The sequence below is a fragment of the Equus caballus genome, chromosome 25, assembly GCF_041296265.1.
Source record: "Equus caballus isolate H_3958 breed thoroughbred chromosome 25, TB-T2T, whole genome shotgun sequence".
Taxonomy (NCBI): Eukaryota; Metazoa; Chordata; class Mammalia; order Perissodactyla; family Equidae; genus Equus; species Equus caballus.
In genome coordinates, this window is record NC_091708.1 from 22,784,321 (window position 1) to 22,800,949 (window position 16,629).

The following is a 16,629-nucleotide window of genomic DNA, read 5'->3' on the forward strand; positions in this document are numbered from 1 at the left end:
AGCTGCAATTCCCAGGCTTGCTGCCCTCAGGCTTCTATGTACATTTGGCCAATGGTAGGGCACTGACAGACTGGAGGCTGGGAAAAGATAAGTCAAGCTATTTCTTTCCCGTCTCTTTCTGCTTCGAGTGATGTTTCCAGCAGTAGCTCTGAGTTCCCTGTGGCTCCAGCTTCCACTAGACTGGCTTCCTGTGTCCCCAGCTCCTGGGCTCTGGAACACTGCCCCCTGTCTTTGTCCCTCTGCCCCTCCAGCTCTAGGAGTGATAAGCAGGTTATAGTGTTACTAATTTCTGGGTTGCCTCACTGTCCACTTGGGCATCTCAGTTCTTCATCACTTTTTTGACCAATTCCCTGTATTAAATTCCCTCTGTAAGAAGTACCTAGAGTGTTTTCAGGTTACCTGATTACCCATGACTAATACACAATATCTACCTGTGTCTGTTTCTGGATTCTTCATGTTTTTATTGATCTATTTATCTATTGCTAAACCAGCATCAGATTATCTTAATTAATATATATATATATTTCATATCTGATAGAACAAATCTTGTTCCCTTTCCCACATAATTTTTCTTTTTCTTTTGTTTTTCCTTGCCTATTATCATGCACTTACTCTTCAAGATTACTTTACAGTTCAAGTTACTACCAAAAAAAAAAATCCCACTGGAATTCTGATTTGGAGCATTAAATATTATGGATTAATTTGGGAGAATGTATTCATAAGGAACATCATATTTCCTACCATTTATTCAGATCTTTCTAAATGTCCTTCAGTCAGAATCTTTAACTTTTCCATAAAGGTGTGGCAAATATCTTAAACTTTATTCCCAGGTATATTTTAGTTTTGTCACAATTGAAAATGAGATCTCATTAATTATTACATTTACTCTCATTTTTTACTACTAGATATATAAAACTACTGACTTTAGGATATTTCTGCCTCTGGCCACTTTGCTGAACTCTCCTATTAATTGGAATTCACTTGTATTTTAAGAAGACAATCACACAAATTTCATTTCTTCCTTTTTAGCATTTATTCCTTATTTTGTTTTCTTGGCTTATTGCATAGGTAAGGCCTCCAGAATGATTCTGAACCTTAGCAGTCATCCTGGTCTTATTTCTGAAGTGTGTAGATTATCTAGGGATTCAACATCAAATGTTGGTTTCTGACAAATTCTGCTTATCAGGTTGGAGACGGTCCTTCTACTCTGAGCCTCCCAAGAATCTTGAAAGATCAGCATGACTTCTTCTGAGCGAATCCATGCTGTTGCTGAGTAAACACTACTTCCTCTACTAAGTGCGTAAAAAAGAATCTGTTCTCAAACCTTCCTCAGGATCACCACCCAGTTCATTAGTCCAGTTTTTTAAATTCATTTTTTTTGAGAATCTGTATGACATTTCCTTGTCTATTCTTCTGGCATTTCCCCAAGATTCCATGGTCTTTCAGTGCACTGATGCTGACTCAGCAATGACATATGCAAATTTTCCCAGCATTCTTCAAGGCCACTATTCTGAGGCTGAAGACCTGAATGAATTGTAAAGCAGTCAAATATTTCCTGACTCCTCGCTCTCTTATCTTGGACTTCAATTTTCTTCTCTTTGTTCTTTTCACCTTTTGCAGTTAGTATATTGACCAGTTTCCTTGTTGAAAAGAGAAAAGCACAAGTTGAGCCCTTCTGCTTCTGTCCTGTTAATCTCACATAACGTCCTCAAGAATGGCTTTGTTATTAACCTGTTCCTCTTTTTGCTCCAACCAAAGCGTGCATCTACAAAAGTCCTTGTAAAAAAAAAAAAAGATCTGTGCCCCTTTGCTTTTGATCATATGTTCTACCTTCCTTCTCTTTAAAATACTGTTTTAGATGGTGGGCTCTGAAAGCCTTCCTCTTTCAGATTATCTGTTATATTCACAGCCCATGTGAAAAATATTCCCTTTTAGATCTACCCTTTCTTTGACGTTTTTGAAATCTGATCTTCTAAAGATTAGAATACATGGAGGATTAAACCCTGAATTCCACTCGTTTCATATTAACGATTCCAAGATGTCAGGGTCATTGCCTTCCAATGATCTTGCATTTCCAGCCCAGTCTTCCTTGCTGACCAGAATTAACAACATAATACCCGCTGCATTTCTTCTACCTTCGCATCAGCCAAATCATCAGCCAGGAAGGTCAAGAAATCAACAGATGCTCTGCTTCTAACGGAATGCCAACTTCTGGACGGCCAAGAAGTCCCGCACAGGTGTTGTGCTAGCTTGAAGTCTCTCTTAGGAAAACATAATGAACATATAGATTTCTCTGGCATCTTCTCTGGACTGCTCATGGCCCGCTTACGTGCTGCCCGTACTTAGAGTTACTCTGTCACCTATTTATGGCACATGCCTTAACTTCACAGCGGGGTTCCTGGGGGCAGGAACAGCTTCTGCGTAGCCCACACAGTAGCACACAAGTTCTTTCAACACCGTCCGGCGGAGCCTGGTTGGGGCAATCTGGCTCCTGATTTACTTTGGTCTAAGTGGGGACAACTCCATATTCCCAATGGGAACTAAAGCATCAGGGCAATGCTGACCAAGATTGCAGTAGAGCGTCCCAATTGATGGGCCTCAGAAGGGTCGCAAGCGGGTTGAACCACTTATTCTCTCAGTCCTTGGAGCAAGTGGACAGGAGCGGGCGAGCCTGGAGCCTCATGCAGCTTTGTCTACTTACCCCAGTGTGCTATACAAAGATATCATTTTCTATGTGTGCCAAGGGCAAGAAAAAGTTGGGAAGCATAGCCACTAGCCCACAGTCCAGCCCATCAGCCTGGAACTGTGGCTTTCCAATTGAGAAACTCTAAGCAGAATCTACTCAAGTATCATGTTCTTACAGCAGATGGTGAAAGCCAGAATCACACCTTCTGACTAATCATTGGTGCATTAATCATGCTTTCGAAATACTCGCAGAGGATAAAACCAAGTCTAACATTTTTGAGCGCCCAGCACTCTGCCATCTATTAATTTATTTAATCTTCCAACAACCATTTGAAGGAGGGACAATTACTATTATCTTTATTTTATAGGTAGGGAAACAGGAACAGAGAGACTAATTCACTTTCTGAAAGTCACACAGGTAATAAATGGCAGAGGTGGGATTTGAACCCAGGCAACCTGACTCAAGAGACCCGTGCTCTCTTAAGCACTAAGAGACACTGCTTTGCCCTGTAGATGAAAGCAGCAGTATAAAGATGTTAAACGAACTCTGATTGCCACTTAGCGGTGGTTTTGCTGCCATGTGACGTTAGGTAATTCACATCACTTATCTGGGGCCCAGACACTGCATATTTGGACAAACATTTATTAAGCATTTATATGCAAGGAACTACAGCTCACTGAAATAATTTGATCTCTACCATGTCTGACTGAGAGATAGGAGAAGGCGCATTTCTCATCATGGTTTCCAGGATACCTGTCACTTACTTCAATTTTAACTTAGTAGAGACTAAACAGAGTGGGTGGGTCATTAGACCAACATATTGCTGCAAGTTCTTATTGAACTAAGTGCAAGCATACTATTCGGCAGAAAGTACAAAGTATATTTGAAGAACTGTATCTTTTTCATAATGGGTTTGAGAAGAAAATTGTATCAATACCTTAGAAATCTGACACATTACGAATGTTAGGTCTATTAATTAGAGATGACTTCTAACCGTAGCTTAGTGGCTTTATTAAAAAAAAAATCGACTTGAGAGAAAAGATGTCCCTACCTCATTTTTCTCGTCTGAAAAGGTCAAAATTACATTTTTTTTGGGCGTGGTTTAGATTCCTTTATGAAGAATACCAATTGGCAGAAGGAAATTTCCCCAATTTGTATTTCTTTCAAGATGTTTTCCAGGCAATCAACTTGCAACTAATTCTAGCGTTAGCACAGGTGATGTCTGAATCCATACTGGACTGGGAACTCCTGTTTTGATTATTTTATTAGCTACCTGGAGCCAAAGATGGCATCTTCCTCAACATCGATCCCCGGTGCCTATTACAGGAGCTGGCGCAGCAGAGAAGCATAGTAAATGTTTGCTGCAAGAATGATGCAGTGCATTAAATTTTCATTCTCCCTAGGTAATTTATCAAGTGTCCATTCACAAAAGCTTCACTTTGGTCATGAATTTCCCAGATGTTCCTCACATTATACTTCGTAGTCTCCGCAAAACTGTGGAGCGAAATATTCCACATCTTAAGGAGTGATGAGAGCCTTTTAAGGTTTGGTGGTAACTGAGTCTTTGTCTTGCGTGAACTAGAGTGGTATATGTGCCTCCATCTTTGAGTCTGGAATTCTCCTTTGGCAAAACTGCTATCAAATGGTTTCGATAAATGGCTGGAAGCAGATAAGCAGGCCCTGAAAATTTTCTGCCAGAAAACCCATTTTATCCTGATGTTATTCTTGCTAAGTTTTACAATGGCTTTCCAGTTGCCTGTGTGTGAGGCACCAAGAAGCTGCGAGGAAGGCTCTGTCACTTTGTGGTGAGCTCTAGGATTTTAGCAATTCCAGATCAATTGTCAGGATTGGAGTCCAAAGAATAAATATTTCATGAGCTCATTTTTGCGCAGAGGGTCATGACTAAGAGTTTATTCAATCTCTTTCCTGCTTTAAAAAAATATACGGACACAAATGTAGTTGTTTGCCTTCGCAGTGTTCACTTCTAATAAACCTAACAGCGCTTTCCCTTCTTGGTTTCTTACAGATTTTTTTGGCCTCTTATTTCTGCCTTCTAGTGCCCAATCTTTGCCTTAAATGAAGACTTTTTTTCCCAGCTGGGTAGCAGCATTAACAGGCTTGCCCTTAGCCACTGCTTTAAAGGCATCCCCAAATAGCATCATCCAGGAGCCCTCTAGGAACAGTCAGAGAAAATAATCACTGCCATGAAAGTGCAGCTGCTGATGGGTAAAACAACATCTCAAGAGTCAGTTCTTTATCATTCTTTGCACTTCAAAAGAACGACAGCAGACTCGTGCAGGAGCTGAGAGTGTTATTTTTCCACTCCGCAGACACCATCCAACTCACCCAAATGAATGAAATTCAATTATTATTCATTCCAGAAAGAAGTTCAGCCTAGATGAGTAAAATGCATGCTCTGTTAAGGGCAGGTTTTAGATATTCTAATTGCACCAGATACTAGCGCGAGTGGGAGCTGGTGCTGAACACTGGGTACGTGTTTCCGAGGTGATACGACGAAGATTAATCCATTTTGGTTTTCATTAGTGCTTAAAAATCTCCTCAAATGATCCTGTTCCTCAATCTTGCAGGTTTTTCAGAAGCTTTTATTATAAACATGCTTAGTTCCCTTGGAAGCCATGCACAGGGCCTAATTTTAAGGGCTTGTTTAATTGCCTTTAATATAGATACAGTGTCCCTTATTCAGCACGGAATGAGGCTGGTCGAGGCGTTAGCATAGCAACACCTCTTGCTTTTGAGGTCTCAGCTGCACAAAGTGGATATTTAAACCATTCAGCATTCAGCTGGGGATGATTAGATAGGTTTCTGGGGGTTTCTGATAACATGAGCCTACGGGGATGTTCCTCTAATTATTCCAACCCTTTTTAGTGGATTGCCTAGACCAAAGCAGTTTTGGTATTTTAAATCCTGCAGCCTTTCCTCCAACAAAACCAGTGGCAAGCTTGGGATGCGGCTGTGATCTTAGATCTGATATATTAAAATGTTAATTGTAACTAAAAGTAAATCCCTCCTTCCTTGCTCGAATGCACCCGGGAAATTTACAATGTCTGAGCGGGTATGTCAGAAGTCTCAGTGGAAACTTCTCAAACTCCCCAAACACAGATATCACAAATCAGTTCCTTTATCTTGGCTATTTTTATGTTGCCCATCTTCCTTTTTTGGATCTCCCGGGCATGGTGTCATGCTGATGGTTACCTGAACTTGTGGAAAACTGCTTTCAAAAAACGTCTGGTAAAAATCAACTCTTCCAGCTTTCCCTTTCTTCACTATTAAAAACGCTAAGATGACATGATTAATTTTACTTCACCAGCCTGATCTTTATTAAAGAGCATGACTCAAGAATAGGAGTTCCAGACGCTGCACAGAAAACAAGAAACAAACGGCATTCAAAAAGATGAAAGGTGTGCAACCTTGCTTATAGAGAAATGCAATTAAAATGGAAATTCTGATTTTTACCCATCAGACTAACAAAGGTTTAAAGAAGCTAGCTAAGGCGAGGAGCTTGCTTTCTGTGGGATCACAGAGGCCATGTATGTGAAGTGTAATCAAGTAAAATATCTTCGGAAGGAAATTTCATTAGGCAGTATGCAAATTAAATATCCACATACCTTTGACCCAGCATCTCTACTTGTAGGGAATTTATTCTGTAGATAGATTTGTTTAAGTGCATAAATAGAATGTACAAGGACAGCAGCAAAATTGTAATTTTGGATTTGAGGCAGCCTATCGATATTGATTGGATAAACAAATATATGTGCTTATTTATATGTAGAATAGGTCTAGATGGACAAGAAGAAATGCTAACAATGTTTGCCTCTGGGGAGAACCAGGGAACTAGGGAACAAGAAGGTGGGAAGGAAAAGTAACTTTTAGATATTTGCGTTTGAATTTTTACCACTGTCTTTATTAGCTACTAAAAAGTTTTAAAAAGCACAGTAGTTCCCTTATTACTTTCAACTTAGTCTCCAGAAAGTTAAAAGCTTCTTCTGCTTTGTATAAGATGAAATCTCCAACTGGGACAAGCTGGGAACTAAGCAGACTCTGTTCCAATTCTCCAAACTTTTCAGTCCCAACTGTACCAGCAGAATAGATTCTGCGATCTCGCCAATTCTGCGGTTTGCAGATGGGAAAGCATTGTCTGCATTCCGCCCTGGCAGTTATTTCTTAGTATTCTCAGATGGAGATATTATTTCTATTTCTTTTTATCCCCTCTCAAAAGATCCCCACGGTGTTTCTGCTCTTAGCTGGTTAGCGTTTCAGAGATGTGTCTTTATGTATTGTGTTAACCCCCGCCATCTGACCTTTCCTTTGGAACCAGGAATTCCTTTCCATTGCTAAACTTAGACCGTCCACCTTAACCCATCAGCCTATGAGATGGACGACTCCTTGAGCTACACTTTGAATCTCCTTGTCCTGTTTCTCAACACATGGACTGCTAAGTCCCTAAATCTCAAAAACCACTAAAAATTGCTACCAGCTAGCATCAAACATCGTACAAAGCACCTGACATACACAATGTCATCTCCTTCTCATAATAGTGAGACATTGCTAAATTCCATTTTAGGATGAGGAAAATGAGACAGAGAGAAGGTAAGAGACTGGCCACAGGTCACGTGGCTAGTTAGTGGCAAAGCTGAGAAGCAAACAGGGTGAGATTCCAAAGCGCCCACATTTCACACAGTCAGAGAACTGCAGGGCCTCTGCCACGGCCTACTTAAAAAAAAAAAGTTGGCCTCTAGTTAACATGGAGCCATTAAAATAAGGGCAAACATAACCAGATAGCAAGCTGTGCTATTCCAAAGTGAGGTCCTGCACCTGCCCACCTCGTATTTCTGGGGTGTGTTAAAACGAAGATTCTTAGGTCTCACCCCTGACCATTTAAACAGAGCCTAGGAACCTCCATTTTTAATAAGCTGTTCAATTGACTCTTTGGCTCTCTAACTTGGGGGGAAATGGGCCTATTTGCAGAATTATTGAGGATTTTTTTGCAGAGGCTCAGCTGAATGTCAATTTCACATTTGCTTCACCTTTTAGACACCCCTGGGGCTTCTTAACGTGTGCCACCTTTCATGTGCAAAGGGACTCTCCTTTCTTTAGCAGCAGCATGCATTTTCTCTCTCTGGCCCTTCCGCCTTGCCTTGGAGTTTGTCTGTTGCCTCCTACAGTGAAACAGTAGAAGCAAATTATCCTAGGCCTATTCAGGGTATTCACCTGGTACTTTTGGAAGATTCAGTCTGTCAGGGAATTGACTCAGAGCCAAGTTTGGGAACTATTGATCCAAAAGGATCAATATGGCTGCTCAAGGAGTTCTTTGATGAGCTCAGATCTTAAAGGACTAGCTAAAAGCTGGAAAATCAAGGACAACAAAAAGGATCTATTATTAGTTGTGTTCAGAACAGGACCCAGGAGGCTGGAGTCACTGACCTGGAAGGATGGTGCAATATTAACAGGCAAGAAAAACAGAGAATGCCAGCGCTGCCCTTGTTCCTTCACCTTTGCTGTTAAGGAGAACTATTTCAGTGGAAATGGGAGAGCAAGAAATGAAACAGGCGAGAGGGTTTTGAAGGCCAAGGAAATTACCTGCATGATTTCAAGACTTCCAGTCCACATGAATTACATCAATCTGATGACACTGTCAATTCACTTAGATATTCTGAGGGATCACGGAAAAATAATGGATGATACAAGACCAGTGAGTACCCAAGCTTCAAAGATGCAAAAGGCTGATTCCATTAGTAATGGAATACCGAGCTTGGTTTTGCTAACAGGTAATACTCCAGAAGAAATGACTGGCTTCTGAAATCTCTGGAAGAGGGCAGTGGATCCTCTCAAATGAACGGTTCACTAAGGAAAAATAATGCTCAATCTCTGCTCCTTTGAAAAGGGGACTGTCGTTGAATGAATGCCTGACAGCTGGGGGAGGGGCGCTGAGGTGTGGAGGGTAGCAGACCTCTGGCGGGGAGGGCTACAGGGTTATTAGCTCACTGCTGATGGACAAGGTCACTAGACCGCCGGTGCGTATGGGGTATAGACAGTTACTACACTGGTGGTGGGTGGCCGCCTACTTAGTAACTGGGTATCATTGAACTCTTCAACATAATCTAGTAATAGTCTCACGGAGATGTGGATCCAAAGGGTCCCAAATGGTGGAATGACCAGCGGTGAGGCATCAGAGCACAGGGGTGGAGAACACCAGCTTTGACTCAGAATTCCGACTTATCAACTACCGGCTGTGCGACCACATGCAAGTGCTTGGTTAAACCCTAAGCCTGAACTCCCCTGTGTGTGGAAAGGATACCACTCACCTCACAGAGCGCTCAGATCAAGTGAAGTGATATATGTGGAGTTTGAAGCACACATGTGACTACTAGACCCTATTACTGTGGATCAGCGGCAACCCGCCAGGGTTTCCAGTATCACACAGCTGGACTATCCTCCGCCCTGCTCAACACGATACCAGTGCTTACATGAGAACACTGGAGATGCTGCATAACATTCACATGAAGCAGCTGAATCCAGAACATACGTGGTGGTCAACGTCCTACTCAAACCGCAATGCCCCAGACTGGATACGGTTGTTCAGATAGCTTCGGACCAGCTGGAGACGGTGTATTACTGCCTGTTATCTGGTTAGACGTTTCCTTTAGAATGAATGCAGGATAATTCAGCTGCTGAGCAGACACTCATTGAGCACCTGCTATCCATCAGGCACTGGGGAACAAAGGCCACGCAACACAAAGCTCATACTCAAGGAGCTTACAGGCTCCAGGATGAGATGAACAACAGAGGCAATTTCAATACAAAGTAGTGAGTGCACTGGTGGTATATACTGGGGCTGGAGGGTAGCAGTAGAAGAGAACACAGAAACTAACTGAATTTGCAGAGGTGCAGGCGGTCACAGAGTCCCTGGGAGAAGACAGCATCTGAGTAAAGGCTTAAGGGATGAGCAGGAGGTGGGCAGAGGCAATGGGAGTGACAGCTTTCTCGGCTGACGGAGGAGTATTTGCAAAGGCGAACATAGGGGTAACAGCAGGGTATGGTGAATGCCAGGAACTACGGTTCGATGTTGTAGTTTAAACAGGAGAGTGAGACATGCGGGGGGAGGATCTGCTGGCTAGAGCAATAGGCCAGAAGTAGATCGCAGGGGAATTCCATAGAGGAGACTTGGACTTCATCATCTGGGAGACGGAGAACCCAGGCAGATATCAAGCATCGCAATGACACAACCAGATGGTGTTTCTGAAAGATCAGTCTAGTGACTGTGAGGAGAATGAGCCTGTGAGGAGAGACTGGAGGCAGAGAGATGAGGAAGAGCACCTCTCGCTCAGAGAAGAGGCTGCTCAAGGTCAATGTTGATGAGGAGAGAGGAAGGGCTAAGTACAGATACTAAGGAGGCAGAGTTGAACAGACCTGGGGACTGCCTGGAAACGGGTGGCGAAGGGGAGAAGAGCTATGGATGATGCATAAATTCTTACCATGGGTAGATAAGAGAGAATTCAGGTGCAAGTTTTTTTTTTTGCTCTTTGGGTTTTTCTTTCAGTAAAAGAGGATGAATTTTTGACATGTGGAGTTTGAGGTGTACGTGGAATATACAAATTGAAACGTCAGTCTAAAAATTCATAGGCATTGTCTGAGTTCAAGATGATGGCTCCCGGGCAACAGCACTATGAAATCATGAAAGGAGGAGAAGACCCAGGTAGACTGTGTGAAGTGAGAAAAGTAGTGGGCAGAGAAAGTCCCTCTGGAAAACACCAATATTTAATAGGAAGACAAAAGAAGTGGTTTTTACAAAGACAGGAGAAAAAGTCAAAAGGCAAGAGAACCAGAGAATCACAGAAACGAAGGGAAAAGAGTTTCAAGAAGCTGTGAGTGAGTAATCACCACTGTCAGATGCATTGAGAAAAGGTCCGCTAAGCTGAGGAATGAAATCTGCAGTTCGTTTATATGCATACTGGTTAGACTTCTTGGTTGCAGACAACTGAATCCACTCAAGTCACTTTAAGCAGAAAGGCATTTATTAGAGGGTATTAGACAGTGTACACAATCTCCAGGAGGCCACAGACACAGGTTTGGAAGTCTTTCTGCCAGGAACAGCAGCAGTGACCAGGACACACACCCACCCTCACCATGGGACTGTTACAGGGGAAACCCCACTGCCACCTGGAACTAGGCTCTAGAACCTTCATTGGAGTGGCCCCAGATGAAGAAAAGCCTCAGCCACCGTGCCTACAAGAAGAGAGCCACTCTTCCTACGAGCGGCCTCATTCTAGGATGAGTTTGCTCCAGGCCACCTAACTGAACGCTCACCTTCAGACTTCCAAATGGCACTTCCACTGTCCCATTACCTACATCATCACAAACAACACTTCTGCGCAGCATAAAATGAAGATGCAGTCAAAAAAGCAAGAGTAATCTTTATTCCTTGAAAACACATTTGTAAAAATGTATCAATGAGATTGAAAGATTCAGAACATTTATTTGTATGCAGCACATACACGGAGGATCAAAACATCTGCTAAAATGGAATACACCTGTAAACAAGTATCTCGGGCGGAGTCTAGAGGGGATCGGCTCCACTGAGCGGGCGTGCAGCCGACTCCCTCCTTTTGGGTAGATTTTTGTGGGAACAAAAAAAAAGATCAGATTTGAGCAATAAAATCTCTCAAGGGATGTCAATACATTTGTTTTAAAGGCTTAAAAGCATCAGATTACATATATAAAAATGGCGCAAGAATTGATTTCACAAAAAGACTAATGAAAAATATCTCAGTTCTATCTATGGATAGAAAAAATGTTTGACTTGAGGCTTGAAATAGGAACAAATAAATATTTTGGTACGAGTTCTACCCTAAAAGAAAACCTATTGATTTCTGGTTCTACAAATAGACTGTGCAATACCCATCCTATCTGATTCTACAGAATGCTTTGGCACACCTTCATTAAAATCTGACATGCTTTAACTTGAGCCGTAAATGCATCTTGGATGGCATGTTGCTTTTTAAAAGAGTGAAGTCTAAGGTAAAAACCAACTCTCCAATTCTACGAATCCCGACAGTGTGTATTCATCATTACATCTTCAGAAATCAAGCAAGGTAGCAGCACCAATCATTAAGACGTTAAAAAATTATTCTTGTACTTGAGCAGCAAATTCTAACAAAATGGATGCTATGCAATTCATGATTAGTAAAATCTCTAAAATTCAAAGTGGCTAAACTGCTTTAAGATATGAAATTCAAAGTCTCCCTGTGTTTATATAACATCTAACAAGTTATATGCTTTCTTTAGCTTCTGAAAGCGGTAACCCTGTTAGTGAAGGGGCTACTGCAGTTTCCTATGAGATATTTAGTTTGAATGTTATGTCCTCAGCCAAAAAATATTAAATTTTAATAAGTCACAGAATTTTAGAGTTGGAAAGGACTTTGTCCATCATTTAGTCCAAGCCAATCTTTTCAGATGGGGGAAATGGGGCCAACAAGGGGAAACGGCTTGTCTAAGATCATACGATGGCAGAGGTTGGACCCCAGAAATCTCCATCCCCATCACTGGATTATAGGGTATTTTATGCAGAGCTGTCTCCCCAAGTTTTTCTGGTTTTATTTGGTCCCATTCATTAAATAACAAAGAAATATCAGGTACATAGCAATATGATAAACATAGACTTTTACTCCAATCTTAAGATGAGAATATCAAAATTATTCCTGAGCCTTTAACTACCTTCATTTTATTGAGAATGCAGTCAACAGTAAATTATGACTAGCTATTGTGGTTATTTTCAAATATTTACAAGGACACTGAAAACACCTTCCAGAACTATTTCTTAAAGACACTTTTACAAACACATCCATGTGATGCCAAGACACTTTTCATGGGATGTAAGGAAACTATGGTGGTGAATGGAAGTGAGATGCTTCAGTCTCTCAAAGTGCAGTCATGAGTTTATCTCGATACATCGCACTCTGCATTCCTCCTAAGTTCTTCTGGTTCTGGTCGTGGACATAATCGAAATGGCTGTCATCTCCACTGGCCGACGCTTTCCAATGCGGCCTGTCATCCTGAAAGGATGGCCTGTTTTGTTTGCAGAGTGAATGGTTAGTGGGGGAATGGAAGACAATTCAGAAATGTGAGTGAAACAACACAAGCAGGAAAGGAGTGGGCGGGGAAAACCATGGACCACACAAATGGGGATGGGTTACAAACAGAAATGAATGGATTTTTCTACTTTAAAAGTACTTTTAAAATTCAGAGGCAGGTGATCTATCAACTTTCAAGTGGAGAAAAGCTCTGTCTATGGCTATACCATCATCGCTCAAAGGGTGTCTGATGATCAAGTCAGAATGGGGAATGTTAGGGGGCTGGCCCCATGGCCGAGTGGTTAAGTTCACGCGCTCCAATTCAGGGGCCCAGGGTTTCGCCAGTTTGAATCCTGGGCGCGGACATGGCACTGCTCATCAAGCCATGCTGAGGCGGCATCCCACATGCCATAATTAGAAGGACCCACAACGAAAAAAAAATACATACAACTATGTACCTGGGGGTCTTTGGAGAGAAAAAGGAAAAATCAAATCTTAAAAAAAAAAAAAAAAAGAATGGGGAACGCTAAAAGCCAGATGCAGGGGACAAAGGTTCCCCTACTATGGCAACTTCTCGGGGCTGCCAGCATACTAGGGGACACCGTGAATGCCTTATGCAGCATTTGCCCAAAGTCTTGGACCAATGGACTCTCTTGTCCTGGGGTACCTCCAGCAGCACTTCCCTAACTCTGGAGAGCCTGATAAAACACAAAATGCTGGGCCACCGCCAGAGATGCTCAGCCAGTAGGTCTGGGGATGGGGCCCAGAATCTGCACCAACAGCCAGGTGGGGCTGATGCTCCCGGGGAGCAGGGCCACCCGAGAGAAGCACCACTCCAGCCTTCCTCAGAACTCCCACCATGAAATGCTGCACTAGATCTGCCTCTGAAGAAAACTAATACGATAAAACAGGCAACAAGAAGCGTTAAACTTTGGATAAATTTATAGAAATCTCTTCTGTTTCACAAGTCTGGAAAATAAACTGCCTTCGCAATACGCAAACATGTAGAATTATTACTTCGCTAGTCTACCTTGCTTTAAAAAGTTACACGAATGCCACGTGTTTATGATAAAACTGCACTGTTGTCCCACAGGATCGCCAACAAACTCATCGCTCTGCTTTGCCTTGCTCTGAACGGACTGATTTCCATCACTCCATTCTCCGGACTTTCTCAAGAAGGCAGGCTCGCAACCTCCCCAAGAAATAACTTTATGCAAATGGAATTCACCAACCATGTTTCTGAAAGAGCTTCACACCGAGCGCCAATTAAGACGGACCTAAATTTAAATCTTAAAAGGAACGTCTGCCTTTACAAAGCTGGCCTTAAAAAACTCGCAAGCCTCACTATAAACACAACAAGGCAGGTGCCGGTGTACTGAGGAAGGATTCTGGCAGATTAGGGCAGAGGAGTAAACACCGCCCATCCTCGTTGTAAGTAAGTTTTATCGTCTTCACTTGTCTCTGGTCTGTGGCTGCTTTCAAGCTACAATGGCAGAGACCACAACCTGAAAATACTGACTATCTGGCCCTTTACAGAAAACATTTACTGAGCCCCGGGTTTAGAAAAACATCCACTGCCACAAAGAACAACTCGCCACCCCATCCCTGAAAAAAAGCCTTTCAAAAAACTCACAACAAAAATCCCCAAGTGTTAGTCACATTTTTAGCAAATGAATTCTCAGGACAGGAAAACGTTACTTAGAAGGTTTAAGTAACATTTCAAACATAAAACCAAACCAAAAATATCTGAGGTTAGAATGACTTAAAAAAAAAACAAACCCCAAAACAAAAAAAAAGCCACCCAATTCATTTTTATTTCATAAAGCGTAGCTGTCGTAAACCCAGACTCAGGGCTGGCTTCTTTTGCTTTGCAAATCATTAATCCTGCCACAACAAGGCAACACGTAACAGTTGTCTCTGATGCAGATTTTCAGTAAATAACTCAGTAGGATTTGCGCTTTTCCAGTGCAAGCACAGCACTTACCTGACGTTTGGAGAGTGAGGGTGCCACCGAGGCTGGCCGGGGTGGATGTTAGCATGGTACTGAGGCTAGAAATAAAACACCAGACTCGATTATTTGGCGACCTTTTGATTTCAATGGTCTTCATTTACTTTCTCTTTTCCTGGCAACCACCTGAGGGGCCAAGGGGCCGTGAATGGAAAGGCTCGAACTCAACTCTGGCTGGGGGAGCCACTGGTTCCCAGGACGATCACGTTTCCCCATGACAAAGGCTGGGGGACTGGGAAGGCGCCCTCGGAAGACAGGGGAAAGCAGCTGCCTCGGAGGATCCCAAGAACACCCAGCACGGGAAATATTCACCTCTCCCAAGGGAAGGTGCCAGAAAGATGGGGAGGATGGCAAGCAATTTCTTCCTTCAGAAACTATTTGTCATTGCTGAAAACGATGACAACCATGTGTAACAGCTATGTCTGCACAGACAAGGGCTGGTGGGAGCCACCAAGGCAGCAGGGTGGGGAGTGGCCTCTTTCTTTCTCTCTTGTTTCAGCAATAAAAATGATTTTCTAAAATGTGATCCACAACAAAATACCCCCAAGCCCTCCAGAGCACTTACTATCACGATAAAACAGAAGGAAGGAATTGGTCCATTTTAAGATGAGAAAATAGATCCGGACTGGTGACTCACAAAATGACCAGGGCTGGCGGAGAGGAGATGAGATGGGCCGGGCCAGTGCCGGGCTGCCGATCCGCTTCTGGCCTGCAGAGGGCAGCCGGCCTGGACACGGCCAGGAGCTCCGAGGCTTCTCAAGACTCAACTTTCTACAGGGAGGAGGAGGCCCTCCTGACATTTAAGTCACTACGGTCTTGCCACTGTTACTCTTTTAATTCCGTCTTCCCCTCCTTCTCCCTCCCCTGCTGCTTCGGTTAATAAGCAGAAGCCCACTGTCTGTTATGGAAAGTGTTCAGCAACTCAGTTCATTCACTTTTCATGGAGCTGAGATGCCTCCCCACCTATTCTGTATTCCAGGGCCCTCTCTCCCTCAAAGATGCCTGTCGGCAAGCTAAGTCTGCAGCCCCCAAAAGGACATGCTCCAGGAAAACGGAATATGGAGAGAACATCTCAGAAGCAGAATGTGAGAGCCGACCAGGGCTTTAGAATCTCTCGGACGCAGTCTCTTCACATCTCCCTCTCTTAGGGGATCCAGAAACCCAGAGAGTTTAGATGATTTGCCCAAAGCCAAAGTGCTTCAGGTGTTTTGGTCACACAGCCAGGCCCAAAATGAGGTCCCACCAACCAGATCTTCAACAAAAGAGAAACCCATGGAATATAAATGGGCCTTCTACTCCCTGTCTTCAAACACAACCAAGTTAGCTTCACTGGGAGGGGTGAGTACCTTATCCATAAAGACCTGGAAGGAGGAGATTCCAGAACCTTCCTTGGTCTCCTTTGGTAATGTACTCACACTCTAAAGTTGTCAAGGAGTATTTGTTTAATATTAACCTAGATGGTTCTCAATCAGAGCAGTCATCCCCGCCCTCCCCCTCCCCCGGGACAAATGAAATATGTACGTACATTTTTGCTTGTCACAATGACTAGAGAGTTACCTTTAACTATAGGGCAGAGAAGAGGGAAGCTAAATGTCCTGTAAGTCCAGGGACAGTCCCAAACAATGAGGAACTGTCCCTCCGCAAATGCCAGTCGTGTCCTCCTCGAGAACACAGCAATCTATCCTCTGCAGTTCGCTAACCTGGCCGAGCTCAGAAGAAGACAAATGCTGTAAGACCATCCTCCTGAAAACCTTCCTCGGCACTCAGATGCTTATCAGGCCACTGCTCAGAACGTTCTCTTCCCGGTCAACTGACTCCCAAGCCCTGACAGAGCGACCCAGGACCTC

General features: G+C 43.1%; 1 protein-coding gene across 15 annotated transcripts in view; it reads right to left on the reverse strand.

Moving 5' to 3' along the window:
- EPB41L4B (erythrocyte membrane protein band 4.1 like 4B) overlaps positions 1-16,629 on the reverse strand; it is a 130,387-nt gene that overhangs the window by 45,834 nt on the left and 67,924 nt on the right. For 14 of the 15 annotated variants that reach the window (XM_070251269.1, XM_070251267.1, XM_070251273.1 and 11 more), the window contains one exon: positions 14,759-14,823. In XM_070251269.1, the coding sequence (XP_070107370.1) occupies positions 14,759-14,823 (65 nt within the window). Of the gene's footprint in view, positions 1-11,101; positions 12,770-14,758; positions 14,824-16,629 lie in introns of those variants that run through there. The other variant, XM_014735952.3, reaches the window with a different exon arrangement.